General features: G+C 48.4%; 1 protein-coding gene across 1 annotated transcript; it reads right to left on the reverse strand.

Moving 5' to 3' along the window:
* Window positions 1-1085: 1085 nt before the first annotated feature.
* Window positions 1086-16811, reverse strand: DMRT3 (doublesex and mab-3 related transcription factor 3). Its single transcript, XM_035097358.1, has 2 exons — window positions 16331-16811; window positions 1086-2050 (listed from the first exon to the last, which is right to left on the reverse strand). The coding sequence occupies exons 1-2, from the start codon at window positions 16809-16811 to the stop codon at window positions 1086-1088; spliced, it is 1446 nt and encodes a 481-aa protein (XP_034953249.1).
* Window positions 16812-17816: the final 1005 nt, after the last annotated feature.

The following is a 17816-nucleotide window of genomic DNA, read 5'->3' on the forward strand; positions in this document are numbered from 1 at the left end:
CAGAGAAGCGGACAAGGAGCAACGGATTCAAACTACAAGAAAGAAAATTCCACCTAAACATTAGGAAGAACTTCCTGACAGTAAGAGCTGTTCGGCAGTGGAATTTGCTGCCAAGGAGTGTGGTGGAGTCTCCTTCTTTGGAGGTCTTTAAGCAGAGGCTTGACAGCCATCTGTCAGGAATGCTTTGATGGTGTTTCCTGCTTGGCAGGGGGTTGGACTGGATGGCCCTTGTGGTCTCTTCCAACTCTATGATTCTATTCTATGATTCTATGGTCTGCCAATGAAAGCAGGCTTGTTTATATGCTGTCCACACGTGCCATCTCTCTCCCAAATATAAATGACATTTTTTAAATAAAATAAAAAAATCGAGATCATCATCCAAGTTTATTTCCCCCCCTAGAATCCTTAGCATGCTACAATACCCCCAACAAATGTTAATCATGAGCTCATTTCTCACAAGACATTTTCATGCAACTCACAGCTGTATTTGACTTTCCATTGACATTCTTATACAGGTTTCTATCTAGCCGTGTGAATCGTGTTTAAAGTGTCTCCAAAAAGTGTGCACACTTCCATTGCACGGGAGGAGCACACTCTTCGCCAGTCTTTCATGACTCTTGGTTTTAAAACCAGGATAATTATTGTCATAAAGTCAACAAGGTCCTTCTTAAGTCCATTTGCCAATGAATTATTTGCTTTTGATATCTTATGTCCTGAGGAGTCCTCTTTTTGAACACTGCATTCAAGTACAATATCAACATTCCCAACTGTCTGCAAGGCAAGACTTTTTTGCTCCACTCTAAAATGTTCTGCAATCCCTGGTTTCTCACATCTATGCTTAAAATTAATCTCCCCCCCCCTTTTTTTTTCTGCAATAAACATTCAGCACTATAAAGCCATGAAGTGGTAGCTATTTGGCATTTTCCAGTGAAGTGCAAGAAATAAAATAAGTTATGTCTTTATTGCTAAAGGATAGTAACAAGCAAAATCGCTTCTTTTATAATACAGTTACAAGGGCCATCATTCCTTCCTCTTGATACCCAGTAGTTCTGCCACATTGCTAAATATCACTGTAAATTGTCATTCTAAGAGGATGTGTTTAGTATTCTAGAGTCTGAGGAGTCCGATCTTTCATCATAGTCATCTTCTGTATAAATAGGCTGCTTGGAGACAATTGGGCATCCATCGTCAGGGATGGAGATCCTAGGATCTTCCGACGGCCGCGTAGGAAGCACTGGAGAACTTCGGAAGACGCTGGTGGTATTGGTGGAGAAAGGGCTGACATACTGAGACCTCAGCTGGTACTGCTGTTGCAGCGTCATGGTGTTCCACAAAGTGACATCGTTGGGCAGAAACGGGCTGGATTGGTTTCTTGCCAAAGTATTCCTCAGCATCAGCGGGTACCGAGGTGGCTGTGGGAACGGGTGCTGTAAGGGGACGGCCAGCGGATTGGGCACAACATTACTAGCATCAGCAGAAAACCTCAGCGTGTCTGGAACTCTGAAGGCAGACCCTACTGACCACTTGGAGGAAGAAATGGGATAGGAACCCAACGTGTGTTCAAAGAGGTGTCCATTTGAAGGCAAAACCAGACCTTCCGATTCTGCAGAAGTTCGGTCCCCCCCAGCTATGGAGGACCTGCTCGACAGAAGTACCTCAACCGCACTCACCAGGTCACCCCCACAACCCTTCAAGATTAATTCAAGCACGGTTGGCTTTTGGTTGGGAAATATCTTCTTTAACACCTCAAGGGGCGGCCGGTTGGCTTTCAAGCCAAAAGGCAGAGAAACTGTCCCTGACGGACCTTCAATGAGGAGGTGGTTTGGCTCTGGTTGGTACTTGGGGCTCTCAGGCCTGCTGTCGGCGCTGCTGCTGTTTTTCTGGATGGCGTAGCCTCCTTCATCCACGGACACAATCTCTGGGCTCTCTGGAGCGAAGCCACTCTTGGCTTTAGTCAAGTCTGGGGTGCTCCTTTGGTCGGCGTCTTTGTCACTATAGGTCTCGGCACTGTCCACTCCGCCGGCATCCCCCAGTCGATCTTCGGTCATGTCTGTAAAAGAGAGGGCAGATTTGTTATGCCAGAAACAGCTCTTCAAAGGAAGGGGAAGTTCCAGGAAGTACTGTATTAAAGGATGCGCTTGATAATAAATGAACCACCTGGAATGAACAAAGACATAGGATTCTTATCTCATTATACATGATCAAGCTTTCCTTAGCACCTCAGCCCTTGCTTTTCCCCTGCAAGACCAATTGCAGTCATTAACAGTCGTTAACAGTCATCAACAGGTTTACCACTCCTATCAGCCCATCACCCATTCCCATCACCCCCACCCTCTGAATATACATAAGGGTCTGGTGGCTTCTGTTTCAGTGTATCTGACGAAGTGTGCATGCACACGAAAGCTCATACCAAAATAAAAACTTAGTTGGTCTTTAAGGTGCTACTGAAGGAGTTTTTTTATTTTGTTTTGACTCAGACCAACACGGCTACCTACCTGTAACTTGATAATAAAGTCAGACTGCCGGTTCATCTACTCTTGCTCCGTCCCCATATCTGCTACCTTGAGGGTTGTTATGAACACAGCAAATCAAAAATGGACAGTGCTTTTTTTCTAAACAAAAAAAATGTTTAGGGGTACTCTTATTTTGACTCAAGAAAATCACCATTTTATAGTTCAAATCGGGAAAAATAAATACAGTAAATGGACAAAAGTACAAAGATTCACAAAATGTTTAGGGATATGCATACCCCGGGGGGGGGGGAGCACTGGAGATGGACATAGCAAAGCTATTCTGTCTGTCTCTGTGTCTCCCTATAATGAATATTGCAGACCAAAACCCCTCGCGCTATGGCAGTACCCTTTCATAGAATCAAAGGGCTGAGATGTACCCAACGGCAAGAGTGATTTGCGGCTCAAGATAATGTCAGAGTGAAGTACTCCTTTGTCGGCTGCATTGGAAGAGATACAGTGGTGCCTCGCTAGACGAATTTAATTCGTTCCATGGGTCTTTTCTTATAACGAAAAATTCGTCTAGCGAATCCCATAGGAATGCATTGAAATTTTTTTTATTTTTATTTTTTTGCCCATAGGAACGCATTAATTGAATTTCAATGCATTCCTATGGGAAACCGCGATTCGCTAGACGAATTTTTCATAAAACGAATTCGTCTAGCGAGGCAAGCTCCGCTCGAAAAATCCTTTCGTTAAGCGGAAATATCGTTAAGCAGGGCATTCGTTAAGCGAGGCCCCACTGTATTTGAAAAATCAGGCCACTGATCAGGAGTCGAACAATATGGAAAACCTCCAGGCCATCAGTCCCAGTTTTAAACTGTTGTATTTCTTAACCTCACCACAGTTAAACAACTCTTTGACTCTGTTTTCTGCTCCGTTCAACTTCACCCATATATTTGTGGCACATGGCCAAAAAAAGCCACACCCACAATATAGGGAGGGAGGAAACAGCTTCTGTACCTCCCGAGCTGCCCAGAAGAGGATATTGCACTCTAAGTGAAACCAGCTGAAATCCCCCATCTTCTTGTCGGCATTCATCTGTCTCGAGAAACAATGGAGTACACTTCCGGGGGTGAAGTCAAACCGTTGTGTTAGCAACAGTGAAGTGATCTCCCCAGGGTGCAAGCCTAGGCAATGTGCATGGAGGTTCTGGGCTGCCCAGACAACAAGACCCACCCCCTCACCCTCGCTGATGGGGTCCAAAGGAAAGCAGAGCAAGACGTTGGCCACTAGCTTGGAAGGAGGCGTAGAAGGCGCTGTCCAAATGTCTTAGGGACTCCACTCCGGATTTGGGTAGGCCTTAGTCCTTAGCCTTGTCTTCTCCCAAAGATGTGCCACAAGGTAGCAGAGGTTTAGGACCAGAGTTTTCTTTCTCCTAGATGGCCTCCCTTCCCAGGTGGACCACTTCCCTCTACAGCATGTGCAGAAACCACCTTCTTGACCCTTGGACCCACTCTTGGTCTAGTCCACTCAAACAGCCAAAGTCTGTCTTTGCATGCAGGGGAAACCCCTAACTCACCTGGTTTAGCTAACTCACCTGCACACAGCTCTTAAAGGTGCAGCGCTCTGTCCTCTCTCTCTCTCCCCTCTTCTGCATCTGGCCAGCCTGAATATGGTGACTACATAAGTTACTACTGTATACTAATCCTGTCCTTTTCCTTTATTGGATATCTTTGTAGAGCTCAACAAGCCACACCTTTCCATGACAAAAACCACAGAGGTGCAGAATGAGCTTAACAAAGGGAATGTTCGGTTTGTGTCCTCTCCAACTTTCCTTCATTTAGGCAGATTCTGTGGCGGTCATATCTCGATGCAATACTCTGTTTAAATAACCAAGCAGAAGCAGCAAAGAACCTATGAACACTCATGCCTTATGTTCTAACACATTGAGCTCTATACCCCAGCCCAAAAATGTTTATTTCCAAGTTTGTAAAATATGTACTCTTATTTAAGCTCATGTACCCTAGGACTCTCCCAACCACCAAATTTCTAAGGGCTGGAGGGTGAAGACTCATAAAACTATGAATCACAAAGGTGAATCATTATTAGGTCTGGAACATTTTCAGTGGGGTTTGAATGAAAGGCTTTGTGTTAAAAATTCTGCTAATATTTTGGCTGTTCTTGAAATTACACATCCAGTGCCTTGATATTCAATTGAGGAGGGCTACAAGGCATGGGGGGGGGGAGAGAGAGAGAGAGAGAGAGAGAGAGAGAGAGAGAGAGAGAGAGAGAGAGAGAGAGAGAGAGAAGAGAGAGAGAGAGAGAGAGAGAGAGAGAGTCTGACTTACCAGAAATAGTTTTGATAAGATTACATGGTTGGTAAAATAACAGTTTTTATTAGAGCCACTCAGTATTCAGAATGCACTCTGCAAGGTTCCATGTTGCATAAAACACTTTCATACATGGGTCATTCATTGAAAAATATCTGTCAAAGAAACATGTATTCCACAGTTCCAGGTGTAAATTGGAACAAAGGACAATCCGCAGAAAACTTGATTGCCATTTGTTCCAACTTAGCGCAGGGCAAATGCAAAACCACTCAGATACACGCCTAGAAAGCAAGGGGGATTTTTGCCATTCTTTACATGGAACTCAAGGAAGTTCTTACAGGTCAAGTAGGGAACTTACATAGTGACTGAAAATATTTGCATTCATATATGATTCTATTTTGTCTTATACCTGATAAATCTATATACCTTAACTCTCTGAACAGCAGTTCCAGCTGAAGGACTTAATGTTTAGCTATTATTTATTGCTCTATTATTCATTTTTATGTTGCCTTGCATATATCAAACTGTATCCTACCGGTAGTTAATTCTTCATTGAAACTAGTAGTCATCCAGAGTGTAAGTTGAAACCTAACTTTGCTTAGAGGTCAAACTGATTAAACATATTTTCTTTTTTATGAAATGAAACTGCTTTGCACCCAGGATTCCACACATGCCTCTAATGGCTGTTCTGACACACTTCAGTTTTGCATTTTCTAAAACTGAACACTTGAAATATAGCACATTTGTTATTGGATTTGAGGCAGGTTTGGAGTCAAGTCCACAAGCAGTTTCCTCAAAAGTAGTGGAGCGTCTCCTTTAGGTAAAACAAAGTTAATAATAACTTGGACAGATTAGACCCTAACAACAAAATGTTGTGCAAACTGTTCTTTATGAGCAACAGAAAGAGAAAAGGCATCTGATTTCCACTATCGCTTTTTATTTTAAAACATTGCACTTGATCGCTTTGTTCCTTTTAACATTTTACGCATGTCAGTTGTTTCTCGTTGAGGTGACACTTCTTTGACATTGTGCATACTCCTGGATCTGCCAAGGAAGCTCAAATGATTTATTCCTGAAATAAATAACTGAACTTATCCCAAATGAATTTATTCCATTGGTTTGTACTGGCTGTCGCTTTTCTGGTAAACAATTTGCAGCCTTCATTGCTTTCCACTGTCCATCCAAGGGGTCACCTTCTATGCAGCTTCCTATTGTAGTTTAGAATATAGATATATTCACACTCACCCACTGCAGATTGGACGCCACGTGCCAAAGTCGTGTAACACTTTGGTGGTTCTGAATCTGTGTGTCCTCAGAGAGACAGGCCTCCAGAGCTGGCCCTCTTTTCAAGAAGCAACAGTCTAGTCGGAGGGAGTTCTCCGGGACATTTGATGGATGAAGATTTCCTCCTCCCCTCCCCTCAAAGCCGTTAAGGAGAAAGTGCTGACTAGCTGGCAGGGAAGAATTTCTCATCAATGCTTTTTGATTGTATTTTGCAAACAAAATGCCTGTTGCCTGGTAACATTTCACTTGAGCCTGACCTTCCCCAAAAGTTATTGCTATCAGATTCGATTTACACTGTCCTCCCATGATTACTGTAATCTTTTAAACTGGGAAGTTCATTTATCAGGGAGGCAGGGAGTGTGAGTCAATCGTGCTTCTATCCATCAGATTTATAAGCTTCTCGCAGCTCAGAGGAGCTTCTGTTCTCAGGCCACGTCCCTCCCAAACCATCTGGAAATGCCGAACTGCCTCTGGACTTCAGCAGTACTTTTTCCTGTGGGAATGTTCAGGGAGGCAGGAGAGGATATATTGTTTATTAATATCCTTCCTAACTTGCGCTAGCAAGTTCCTTTACTTAGCAGAGTTTACATTCCCCCTTTACATGCACAGCAGGTAGCTGGTTGCGGGCTTGTGTAAGCCTCTCACTATCATACAATTCAGTATTGAATTGTATGTTACTGGTAAGTTCCCTTTTATCCCTCTTAAAAGAATAAACCCACCACAATCTTGTATAAAGTATATACCGTAAAAGTAGTTTACTCACATTCTGTTCACAGTTGGATCCCAGAAGGCAGACTTAGTGACGAAGTATATACATGTGGATCTATCCCAGGCTTCCTCAACCTCGGCCCTCCAGATGTTTTTGGCCTACAGCTCCCATGATCCCTAGCTAGCAGGACCAGTGGTCAGGGATTATAGGAATTGTAGTCTCAAAACATCTGGAGGGCCAAGGTTGAGGAAGCCTGATCTATCCCATACACTGGGTAATCCCAGTGTCCTGGGATTTTTAGCATATCTAGCTAAAAAGCTGGCCCAACGACAGAGGAAGTCAAAAAGTGTGAGAGTGTAGCGTGCCCTGTACTTTTGTTACCTGGACAGGTAAGGTCACAACCACCTCTTGTCACATGCAGAAGAAGTATGTCCCAGGCAGGAGGAAAGAGGAAGTTTTTGACTGGCTGGACCAAACATTTTCCCCACATGTGCACTCTAGGAAAACAAGGAATGTTGTACTTGACTGCTACCGGTACTTATGTATCACATTCCACATTTCCAAAGTGAAGGAGAGGCCAATGAATCCCTCTAGGGTTGTGTTGCCTGTAACGCAAGACACAAATCTCATAGGATGCTTAAAAAGGTAAAGGTAAAGGGACCCTGACCATTAGGTCCAGTCGTGACCGACTCTGGGGTTGCGCGCTCATCTCGCATTATTAGGGACTCACAAATGCAGGGCTGGGGGACCTGTGGCCCTGCACATGCAGGTGGACCAGCTTCCATCAGTCCCAGACAGCATGGCCAATGGCCAAGGATTATGGGAGTTATAGCAAAGGTTGATCTAAGGAAGCACGGTTGGTTTGGTTGCACCGGGTGCAAGGCTTCTGGGGTGCTACAGAAGACAAGAGGCGGGGTGCCGGATTTTGGCGCTGCACATGGCGCCACTGGCATTTGAGGTGCCAAGGTCCGCCACTGGTTATAGTTCCACACCGAGGGGTAGTGGGGCAGGCAGGTAGGGACAAAACACCGCCACTTTTCCCACAACATGATGTCATCTCATGGGACACTAGTTGCCAGTCCTTTTCTCCGGGAGAAACCCACCAAATCACTTAAGCAGATGAAGAGGAAGGTTACATTAGCATAGGAATTAAAGTGCCACTTTTATTTGGAAAAATTCCCAAGTCATTTTACCATGACCAACCAAATTGTCAACTGATTGTGTTGGGACTAAAAAAAAAGAAAGAAAAATGACTAAGGTTTTCTTTCAGCTGCAGAATTTATACTGATAACTCCTCAAAGCAATTATACTTCCCCCCAGAGAGAGATGCTATCCAGACTGTTTAATAAAAAAATTCCTTCAGTAGCACCTTAAAGACCAACTAAGTTTTTATTTTGGTATGAGCTTTCGTGTGCATGCACACTTCTTCAGACACCTCTTCTGAAGAAGTGTGCATGCACACGAAAGCTCATACCAAAATAAAAACTTAGTTGGTCTTTAAGGTGCTACTGAAGGAATTTTTTTATTTTACTTCGATCCAGACCAACACGGCTACCTACCTGTAACCAGACTGTTTAAGTCAGATATAAGCCTAGTTAAGGGACCAGCTTTCATTTAAGCAGATGTTGGCATGACATGTTATGAACTCTGCCCTGTGATCTGTTGGAGGAAGGTGGTAGTCATTGCTTCTTGATCCCAGAATCCTGAATGTGTAACCTGTTATCTGTAGTACCTGCAGGGGGAGGGGGGGCACTTGCTCAGATATCCTGAAACTTCCAGGAGGAAAAGAAGAGATTTATTCAGCCTTCAATCGGCCCATAAGGGAAATGAGTCCCGAAGCTGACCTCATCATGGCTGCAACATCTGCTTAATTTTTGCACACCTTCACTCCTCATCACTCCCTGCTTTGTGTTAACATCTTGCCTGATGAAGATTTCTGAAGAATTTGAAAGCTTGCCACACTCTTTTGATATTTTGGTTGGTTCCAATGAAGGAAATGTCCAGCTGTTCATTTCACAGGCCTTCAGTTTCAAGGAACTTAGGCTGGACAAAATTGGCTTAATTGTAAATAAAAAATAAAAATTGTCCAATAATACTTCTAATTACAGCACTGACACTTTTTTGTAAAAACAAGGCACTGAACACAAGGTCACTTGCAAGAGCACAACTTTCTTCTGAATTTCACTCCTCCTCTTTAAGCCCACAGAACAAGCGATGCTGCAGGTGATTAAGATGTTTTGTTTTATAAACCAAACCATGAGAACAGAAAACCTCCACTACCCCACAATAAAGGATTTATTACATTGTTTAGAATATTTAGATGGGTGTTAGGGACAAGAATACAGTATAACAGAAACAGATATATAACCTCAGAACACGTAAAAATCTTTTAAGTAATATATTTCCATTCATTCATACTGGGGAAAAATAGGATAAAAATAGTAAACACTTATCTGCAGGAGGATGCAAGCAATCTCTGGAATCCCTCTCCCGCTTCTAAGACTTTTGGATTGAATTTAAATGTTTAAACTTACCTCTCCCTTTTCAGGGAGAGCCACTACATTGACATGTCTGTGCAAGCACAAATCAACCCCCTTCAATTAAACTGTTCTCTTCTTCTTCTTCTTCTTCTTCTTTTATTAAATTTTTATTTAAAGTCAGCAGCAAAATATTGGAGGGTGGGGGAGAATTGTGGGTCCCCTCGCAGAAAGAAGGGAATCAATGTATCACGGGCCCTGAAATATTCAACGGAGGACTTAAGGCAGGAACTGCTAACCACATATAATAGAGAAAATCTTTAAAACAGCCATGTGTCTGAGTTACGTACGTGTAGATTCATACTCCAGAACTTTGCACACATCGTTTAGAACCGGATTGGAGCAGCTGGAATCGCGCTAAAGACGAAGTATGCAGATAGCAAGTTTTCTTTTTATCTACACGTCTCGCTATTTCATTCTCTCCCAAACCTTAGCTGCTTTTCAGCTATGTTATTGACAATTGACAATTTCTCAGTGGGAAATCCCATTTAAATCAAGAGGTCTTCCTCCCAAGCAAACTGGGACCGGATAATTGCAGCCTTATGGAGAGCAATCCTAAACATGTTAAGCGGAAGTGAACCCCACTGATCTTACAAGGCAACCCTATGCATGTTTACTCAGGAGTAAGCCCTATCGATCAGACGTTCTCCTAGAACTGCAGCCTTACTCCACAGTGCGAGTGTTTAGGATTGTAGCCTCGGTTTGCTTACTGAAAACTTTAAGGCTGCGAGCCTGCTAAGCACATTTACTTGGACGGGGGAGGGGACAAAGAGGGGCGGGGGGGATGAAACCCCAGAGCACACTCTTAATGCTTTCCCCCTAAAGTCCTACTAGCTGTAGTCAAAATGCTTGCAGATTCGGAGGCAAACTGGAGGAGAAGCTCAGTCGGTAGGTAGACCATTCAATCTTGTAGGGATGTGTATAGAAACTAGGAGATGATAGATATATATTTAGGTATTGTCATTCCTTCCTCGCGTTTGTAAATTCAGCAGAATGTATCCCTTTGCATCTTAAAATGAGGAAGCTTAGACTAGTTTTAGCCTGATGGTTTAAGTAATCCAGGATTCTTTTAAGGCAGACTGGATCCCCCTGGTATTCTCCCCCTCAATTTTCTCCCCTTAAAACAATAATCACACAAACAGTCTTGCGAGAGGTAAAAAATAACATTTACTCACTCGGAATACTTGTTGAAGAGTAGGCCTAACTGATAACAGCAGCTTTGTGCAGGAGGCCTTAAAATGGTAACCAGATTACAAAGACATACTGTACTTTAGTCTGGTTTAAAATGGTGTCTGAGCAATGGAGCTACAATGATCTGCATTGCTGAGATGAAGTTGAAAGGGCAAAGGGCAGAGAGGAAGTGCCCAGCCAGGTGAGGAGATTATAGGAATGGATACGCCTTCCCCTAACAGAGCACTGTAGGAGCGTCGCTCAGAGGGAATTTACAAGGCTTCAGAAGCTCCTATCATGCGCCTATGTAGCTAACATGCATCGTTGGTTTGACTGCATTGTAAAAATCCCACAAATCTCAGGGTCGTGGGTTCGAGCCCATTGAGCAAAAAGTTTCCTTCATTTTAGGGGGTTGGGCTAGATGACCCTCGGGTTCCCTTCCAACTCTACTATTCTGTTATTCTTTTTATGCCAATTCTTTTTTATTGATTTTCCATAATTTTTAACAAATTGTCACCAGGCTATTACAAATTAATACACAATTTAAATTCATGCTTATTGAGTAGCGCGCATTTCCAAAAGTGGGGCGGGAATCAAGTGGGACTACTTATTCTGTATCCATAGGGAATGGTGACTATTCGTTCCAAAGAACCCTCTGGAACTGGAGTGTGGAACGCGGTGTGCTGGCCACGCAAGGCTGCAATCCTGCCCAGAGTTACGCGGAAACATTCATTCGGATTTTCGGAATTTTTTTTTTAAAAAAACCTAACTTCTTCCCAGTGCATCGCGTATATAAGTGAAAACTGAAGGGGACAATGTCGCGCGCCCCTTCCCCCCCCCCCAAAAAAGAAAAACCGGACAGTTGAGGTTTCGCCGTGTGCTGCAGTATTTTTTTTGGCCCCGAAATATCTAAATGCCCTGCAGGTCCGGAAACTTTCGTGGAGACGCGGGGGCTTACATGAATCATCCCCACCTCTGCCCTGAATAATAAGGACCCTGGGCACAAACTTTCCCCTCGCCCGCCTCGCCCCTTTACGCAGCGCCGCAGCCCTGGCCCCCTCGGAGCAAGGCCGACGGCTCCAGGGCTGGGTTCGAGTTCTACAGCCTCTCCCTCTCTTAGGCACAGAAGCAGCCTTGTCTAAAAAGACAATGGGGTGGAGAGGGCATGCCACACTTTTCTTTGTATGTGGCGCATCCCGGGCACGCTTTCCAGAGGCCGAAATGCGCTCAGGTACCCAACGTCCGGGCGGAAAGCCTTCGAGGAAAGGCGCCGCTAGTTCCCAAGGAGCTGGTGCGCTCGATAGTCAAACGCATCTGCGAGTCTCTCCTTTTCGAGAAAAAGGCGCCGCCAGGTTTAATGGAAAATCCCCAAAAAGTTCCCTGACACAATCCGCCACGAAAGGGCCACGGCAGTTGTACGAAAACCAGCATTCCGTGTGCTAACTCCGCACACGCCCTCATCACCAACGTCTAACCTTGAGAAGGAAGGCGACGCAGCGTACTCCTGAACTGTTGTTACACGAAAGTAACCTCGCTTCATTTCGAAAAAGACTTGGAAACCGAGGAACGTCTGAGTTTAAGGTCGCCAGGCCTAGGATGAGGCAGGGAGAGGCCCCGAGATCCGCCACGCGCCACCTGGAAGCCAGTTCCGGATCAGGCCCACATCTTGAAGTCAAAAAGCGCTCGTTTCCTACTCAACGGGCGTCATTGGGGTCTGGGGATCGAGGAATAAGTTGGCTTCAACGAGGGGCATCCAAAGTGCAGGGCAAGATAGATCCGGCGGCGCGCCTCACGCCTTTGCTTCCAAGTGCAATGGAACTCCGGAGAAGTCCATTGTCTTCAGGGGGTCTTCTCTGAGCAAGACTAGCGTTGCGTTAGATGCCACCCATGGATCTTCATGCGAAATCAGCGCAGTTATATGTTCAATCCCCGTGCCTGGAGCTCAGAGCCCGTTCCTCTGCATGTTTACTCGGAGGTCTGGCCCACCAAGTTTAATAGGTCTCTCTCGAGTAGAGGATACTGTCGATACAATTTTTATTTTTTAACTTCCTGCCCCTTATCACATAAAAAATAATTAAACGCACATTGGCAGCCTCCTAATTGTTTGATGGGCTAAGAGAGAGAAGGGTTTATTTACCTATTTTAGGGAGGGGCAACAAAACTAAATTGACAGTTTTACAACAATTCCAGTCGGCCCAGAATGTAGCAGGTCTGATAGCCAGCAGAACACGATGCTGGGCGCATATTAATCCTATTTCAGAAGCGCTCCCAACCCTTCCTGGCGCTCTTCGGAACTGGTTATGCTCTCAATGCCTTAAACGTCTGGTCTGGATGCCCGAGAGGGCCTTTTTCGTGTGGGACTCGCTGTTCCCACTTGTCGAGGGAAGGCAATTCTGCTTAGGTAAGCGAGCTTTTTATTAGCCTTTTTTCGTAATCCGGACTCTGCGAAGTTTTAAATGTTTGGTTATTTAAAATGATTGTACTGTAATTGTTTTGTTATGAATGTTGTATTGGTTAGTGGGGGTGATGGTAAGCTGTTAGCTGCCCTGGAAATGCACCAGATAAAGTTATTTAAAGAAATAAAGATTAGGAAGGTTAAACGTTTAATTTATAATGATGAAGGTGAGTGTGAGCTTGGAGACCGAGGACATCACCAAGAAGGAAACTGTCTACAACGAATATACTCCGGGTTACATACACTCTCTCCCCCGCCTTGTTTCCCCGCCTCCTCTTTCATTTTCCAATTAAGCAGCAAAGGTTATTTCTACAAAGTCCCCTGCAAGCTAGCAGAGTACTTTGAAACCGATAAAAGTCGTGAGAGGGGCCTTGATCTTGCGCGTAGCCGGCTCTCTCCACACACCCGCGCGCGCACAACAAAATCACACTTGACAAAGGAAAACAAGGGCTATAATCGTTTCCTGATGGAACTGGCGGGACCAGGGCGGCTTGTGAGTCTCTCTGAATTTCCTAGAATGGGCCGCGGAGGTGATGGCGCAGGTTCCGCGCAGAAACAGCTGCCGAAGTGGCAGATAAACCTCATAAATCTTCTCCCAGGGAAGATCCTGTGAGGTCCTGAGGGGATTTTCCGTTACCCTTACGCATTAGTTCGTTACAGCCTTTATTTGCAGCGCCGCAGGACTGCTGCTGCAGCAGCGGAATCAGCGGGACCCTGAGCGCCGACGGGTCTTCAATTTCAGCAGGATGTTGTCTAGTTTTAGGACTCTCTATTTGTCGCAGTCTCCTCGCCGATTTGACGCAGGTCGGGGACTTGTGGCCTGAATCTTTCCTGTTTCCACCAAGTTTCTGCAGCAGTGGGTGTTTTAAAAGCCTACTCCGGCTGCTATCCATAAACAGGGCAGACAAACACTTTGATTCTAAGCTCACACCTGGCTCCCCAAGTCTTTGCATTATCTGCAACAAAGCTTGCCCTGCGATCCTATGCATGCTTACCAGGGAGAAAGGCCTACTCACCAAGTAAATGTGGATAGGATTGGGCAGTAAGTCCCTGCTGCTTACTGTCCGAGGCTTGGTGCAGTTAGGCGCGCTGAATCTGCGCAACATTGAACTTCCCAGCGGCTGCACAGGCTCAGGGACTGCACGACGCCGGCTTAAGTACAGTGCAATCCTGAATACGACCACTCAGAAAGCTCGATGGTCCTTACAAGAGGACAAGTCCCAGGGGCCTTTTACTCAGGATCCGTTTTAAGTGCCGAACCTGCGTACATTGCACGAGCTCTTCTTCCTCCAGAGCACAGCAGCTCAGGTCGTACAGCCAAACAAGAAAACTGTCCGTTTCTCACGCTAAAAATATTGCCATTGAGGCACTAACCCGCATGTCACAGCTCAGTCTCTCTGGTTACGGTCTTTGATATTTCCCCCACTTCTTCCAACTATTAAATTCCCTGGATCGACAGGAATGTAAATTGCAGTCTCCTCCTGGCCTCCCCAAACAGCATCTCCTCGCCAGTCGCTTCCGATTAGCTAAGTGCTGCGGTCCGCCTGTTTTTCCAAAGCCAAGCCATGGAGTCCCTACTTTTGAAAAGTGTGATATATTTCTATGGGAGTTTTTGTTATGTGACTCGCTCCATTGGCGGTGGCTTATGCGGACTCCCCGGGCTTCACGGACCACCTGTTGGGCACTGGGAAGAAGCAGACTGGACCGAGAGGGGGTCGGGCTGGTTTTATTTATTTTTTAAACGAACCCGCAAACAGCAGCTACTTGGCCACCGAGGAGCAGCAAAGTCCCTGACTCAGCATTGAGGGATCCCCTGGATCCTTGGCTCCAGTCCGCCCCCTTGGAGTAGCCCCCCCCCCCAGGATTCGGCTTCACAGGGCGAAGCGCGCAAAGGGACGTCAACCTCTGCAGTCAAGATCGCGACAGGATCGAGCAGATCCCACGAGTTGTTACCATATTGGAAGCGGAGGCCCCCACAGAGCTCAGGGAGACTTACTCCCCAGTCGGGGAGTTTAGAGTTCACCCTGGACGGATAGGGACACCTCATCTGTACCGAGGTCTCTGAGCAATGTCCTGGGGGGGGGGGGTCGAAATATTCTGAAATATCAGGTTCCAAATGGCCGGAGGAAGATGTCCCCGGGTCCTTGCGAGGGGACACCTCTATTCACACCTTTATTCACGGGCGGGGAAGGAGGAAGAATCGCTGTGGAGGCGCTGCCCGGCTCCTTCGGCGCCCCTTGACGGCAAGGGGGCTGAGGCGCCCCATGTTTGGTGACCTGGGAGTAAGCATCACTAGACCCAACAGCGCTTTCTTCTGAGTAAACACGCGCAGTGTTGTACTGCGTGGACATATCGCTTCTTTGCTTAAGAAAAGCTCACCGACGGCCCTTGGGTGGGGGTGGTCTCTTCTCAGTTTCTGCCTTGTTGTCCCAAAAAGAACTGGCGCCCTTGGGAAAGAGGAGCGTCCGCGGATGCCGGCGAGGCGGAGATCGAGGAAGAGCCCAGTCGCGTCCCTTGTTCCCCTCCTGCCCTCGGCTTCGCGCACCGCAGCTTTCCACCCCAAAATCCGATCCCGTTTGGGAAGAGAAGAGCTTGCCCCGCCTCTGCCTGTCCTCACGGCGCGTCTTAGATGTATGACAGCAGACGAGCACTCTTGGCATGCTCAGAGTCTCCCTCGCTCCCTGGAGAACGGGACACGCCGCCCGGCCAAGGAAAGCCGTCGAGGGGCCAAAGGGGGGGACTCTAGTTGCCTCCCAAGTAGGAGGCGGGAGAAGACGCGTTTCCTCCGCAGCTCAGCGCCCACTTCCCAATGCAGACCGTTCCCCCGCCCCCGCTTTGCTCTTCCCCTTTCCTTACCGACGGCAGGAGAAAGAGGCCGCCGCACACCAGAGATAAACCTCCCCACTCCCCACCCCCGCGAAGTTTCCCAAGGCCCGGTGAAAGTTGTGTCGTTGTGAGCCCCTTCCCAGATCAGACTTGGGCGCGCCGGGAATCTCCTGATTCCCTTTAGCAGTACCCCTTTAGCCAAGACAATGCCCCTTTAGCCTTTAGTCGGACCCCGACGGCATATAGTTTAAGCCGGAGAGCGACTTGCAGCTAAATCTCCACTAGATTTCAACCGGATTTGTTTTTTATGTCAGCGAAGTTACGACGGCTGCCTAGAGTTCCACTTCGGAAAGAGCCACGGTCCTCCCCACCGTGTCCCCTCTCTATGTCTGCGGGAACTATGTTGTGCGGGCCCCGCCGCCTCTCCGAGTTCCGCGGCTGAGATGTGGTTCCGCCGCCTGCGCCCCCGAAGCCACGGTGTCAAAGCAGCCTAGTTGAAGCCCCTCGCCCCACTGGTTGCCTCTGAGCGCCTTGCCCCCCCCCGCAACCCCCTCATCCGCACTTACCTGCTTTGGGCAGTTGCGGCGGCTGGGCGGCGGCGGGCTGCTCGGAAGCCCAGCGGAGGGCGGCGGCGGCCAGCTCCATGGGCGGGCGATGCGGTGTGCCTGGGGGTCCCTCCGAGGCGGCGACAGCGGCTGCAGCGGCTCCTGCTCCCGGGTGTCCCGTGGTCGTGGCCCCAGCCGAGCCGGGCGCGGCGGCGGCGGGCAGGGCGCGCAGAGCGTCGGGGATGAGGCTCTCGAGGCTCTCGTTGGCCTGCTGCCTGCGCAGCGCCACTTGCGCGGCCATGACGCGCTGCCGCTCGATGATGAGGATGCACTTCTCGCACGTGCAGTCCTTGAAGCGGCAGTAGCGCTTGTGGCCCTTCAACCACGACAGCACGCCGTGGTTGCGGCAGCGCGCGCACTTGGGCGTCCGTTGCAGGGGCGCCCGCGCCGGAGGCGCCACCGGGCCGCCCATGTACAAGTAGGGCGAGCCGTAGCCGTTCATGGCGCGCTGACAGGGCCCAGGCGCGCGGGCACGGCGGCGGGAAGACAGGCGGGTGCGCAAGCCGGGGAGCGCAGCCTCGACAGCAGTCCCAGAACACCCGCTACGGCCTCCCGTCGCTCGCCTGCCGCATCCTCACGCACAAGGCGGAGCTGGAGTACCGCTGGCAGACGGGCTACGGGCTTGCCCGCCTCTCCCGCGACGCTCCTCCTCCTCCGCGGCTGCGCTTCTTGCTCTCGTCGACCAGGCAGCCACTCCGCCCCTTGCAGCTCCTTCCCTCCGCAGGCGCAGAGATCAGCGGCGCCCCTCCCTTGTCAAGCCGCGGCGCCCCCTGCTCTCTCTGCCCTCCGAGAAGCGGCCCTTCCTTTCTCGAGAGGTCGAGAGAGACAGAGAGCGCGAGGTGGGCGGCAGGGAAGAGCGCGCAAGGGGCGCCGGTGCGTCCTGGAGAGCGCGGGAGGTTGCTGGGCGACGTTCAGGGCGCCTTTTCCCTTCCACCGCCTGCGCGCAATAGGATCTGCTGACTGGCTCAGCAACTGTGCGGAGCGGAGATTGCAGCTGCCTTGAGCTTTCCCCGACGCCAGTTCTCTGTCTCTTGCTCCTTGACGCGCAAGCCAAGCGCCAGACGCAGCCCAAATGAAAGCAGCTCCGCAATCCCACACAATCTCTGGATGCCGCTTTGACCGGCGCGCTCTTGGCAGCGCGATCTGCCCGCAAGATTGCAGGCTGACGCGTCTGGCGCGCCCGTCTGTACCCAGAGGATCCCGGCTAGGAAATAAGCGGCGCTCCCCCCCCCCCGGCAAGCCTCGCGCGGATGAGTTGCTGGGAAGCTATTGGCTCCGTTCCGCCCCCTCCTCTCAAACTTTGAGGACGAGGGATTGGTTAGGAGCTGCCTAAAGCCGGAGGGCAGCTTCGAGGCTTAACCCTTTCCTCTGGGCCGGCTGTTTTTCACCAGCAACAGCCTTGCTACAAATGTCCAAGTGCCAATTGGGAGGGGCCCTTAGGCCCAGA

Source organism: Zootoca vivipara, chromosome 16, assembly GCF_963506605.1.
Source record: "Zootoca vivipara chromosome 16, rZooViv1.1, whole genome shotgun sequence".
Classification (NCBI taxonomy): Eukaryota; Metazoa; Chordata; class Lepidosauria; order Squamata; family Lacertidae; genus Zootoca; species Zootoca vivipara.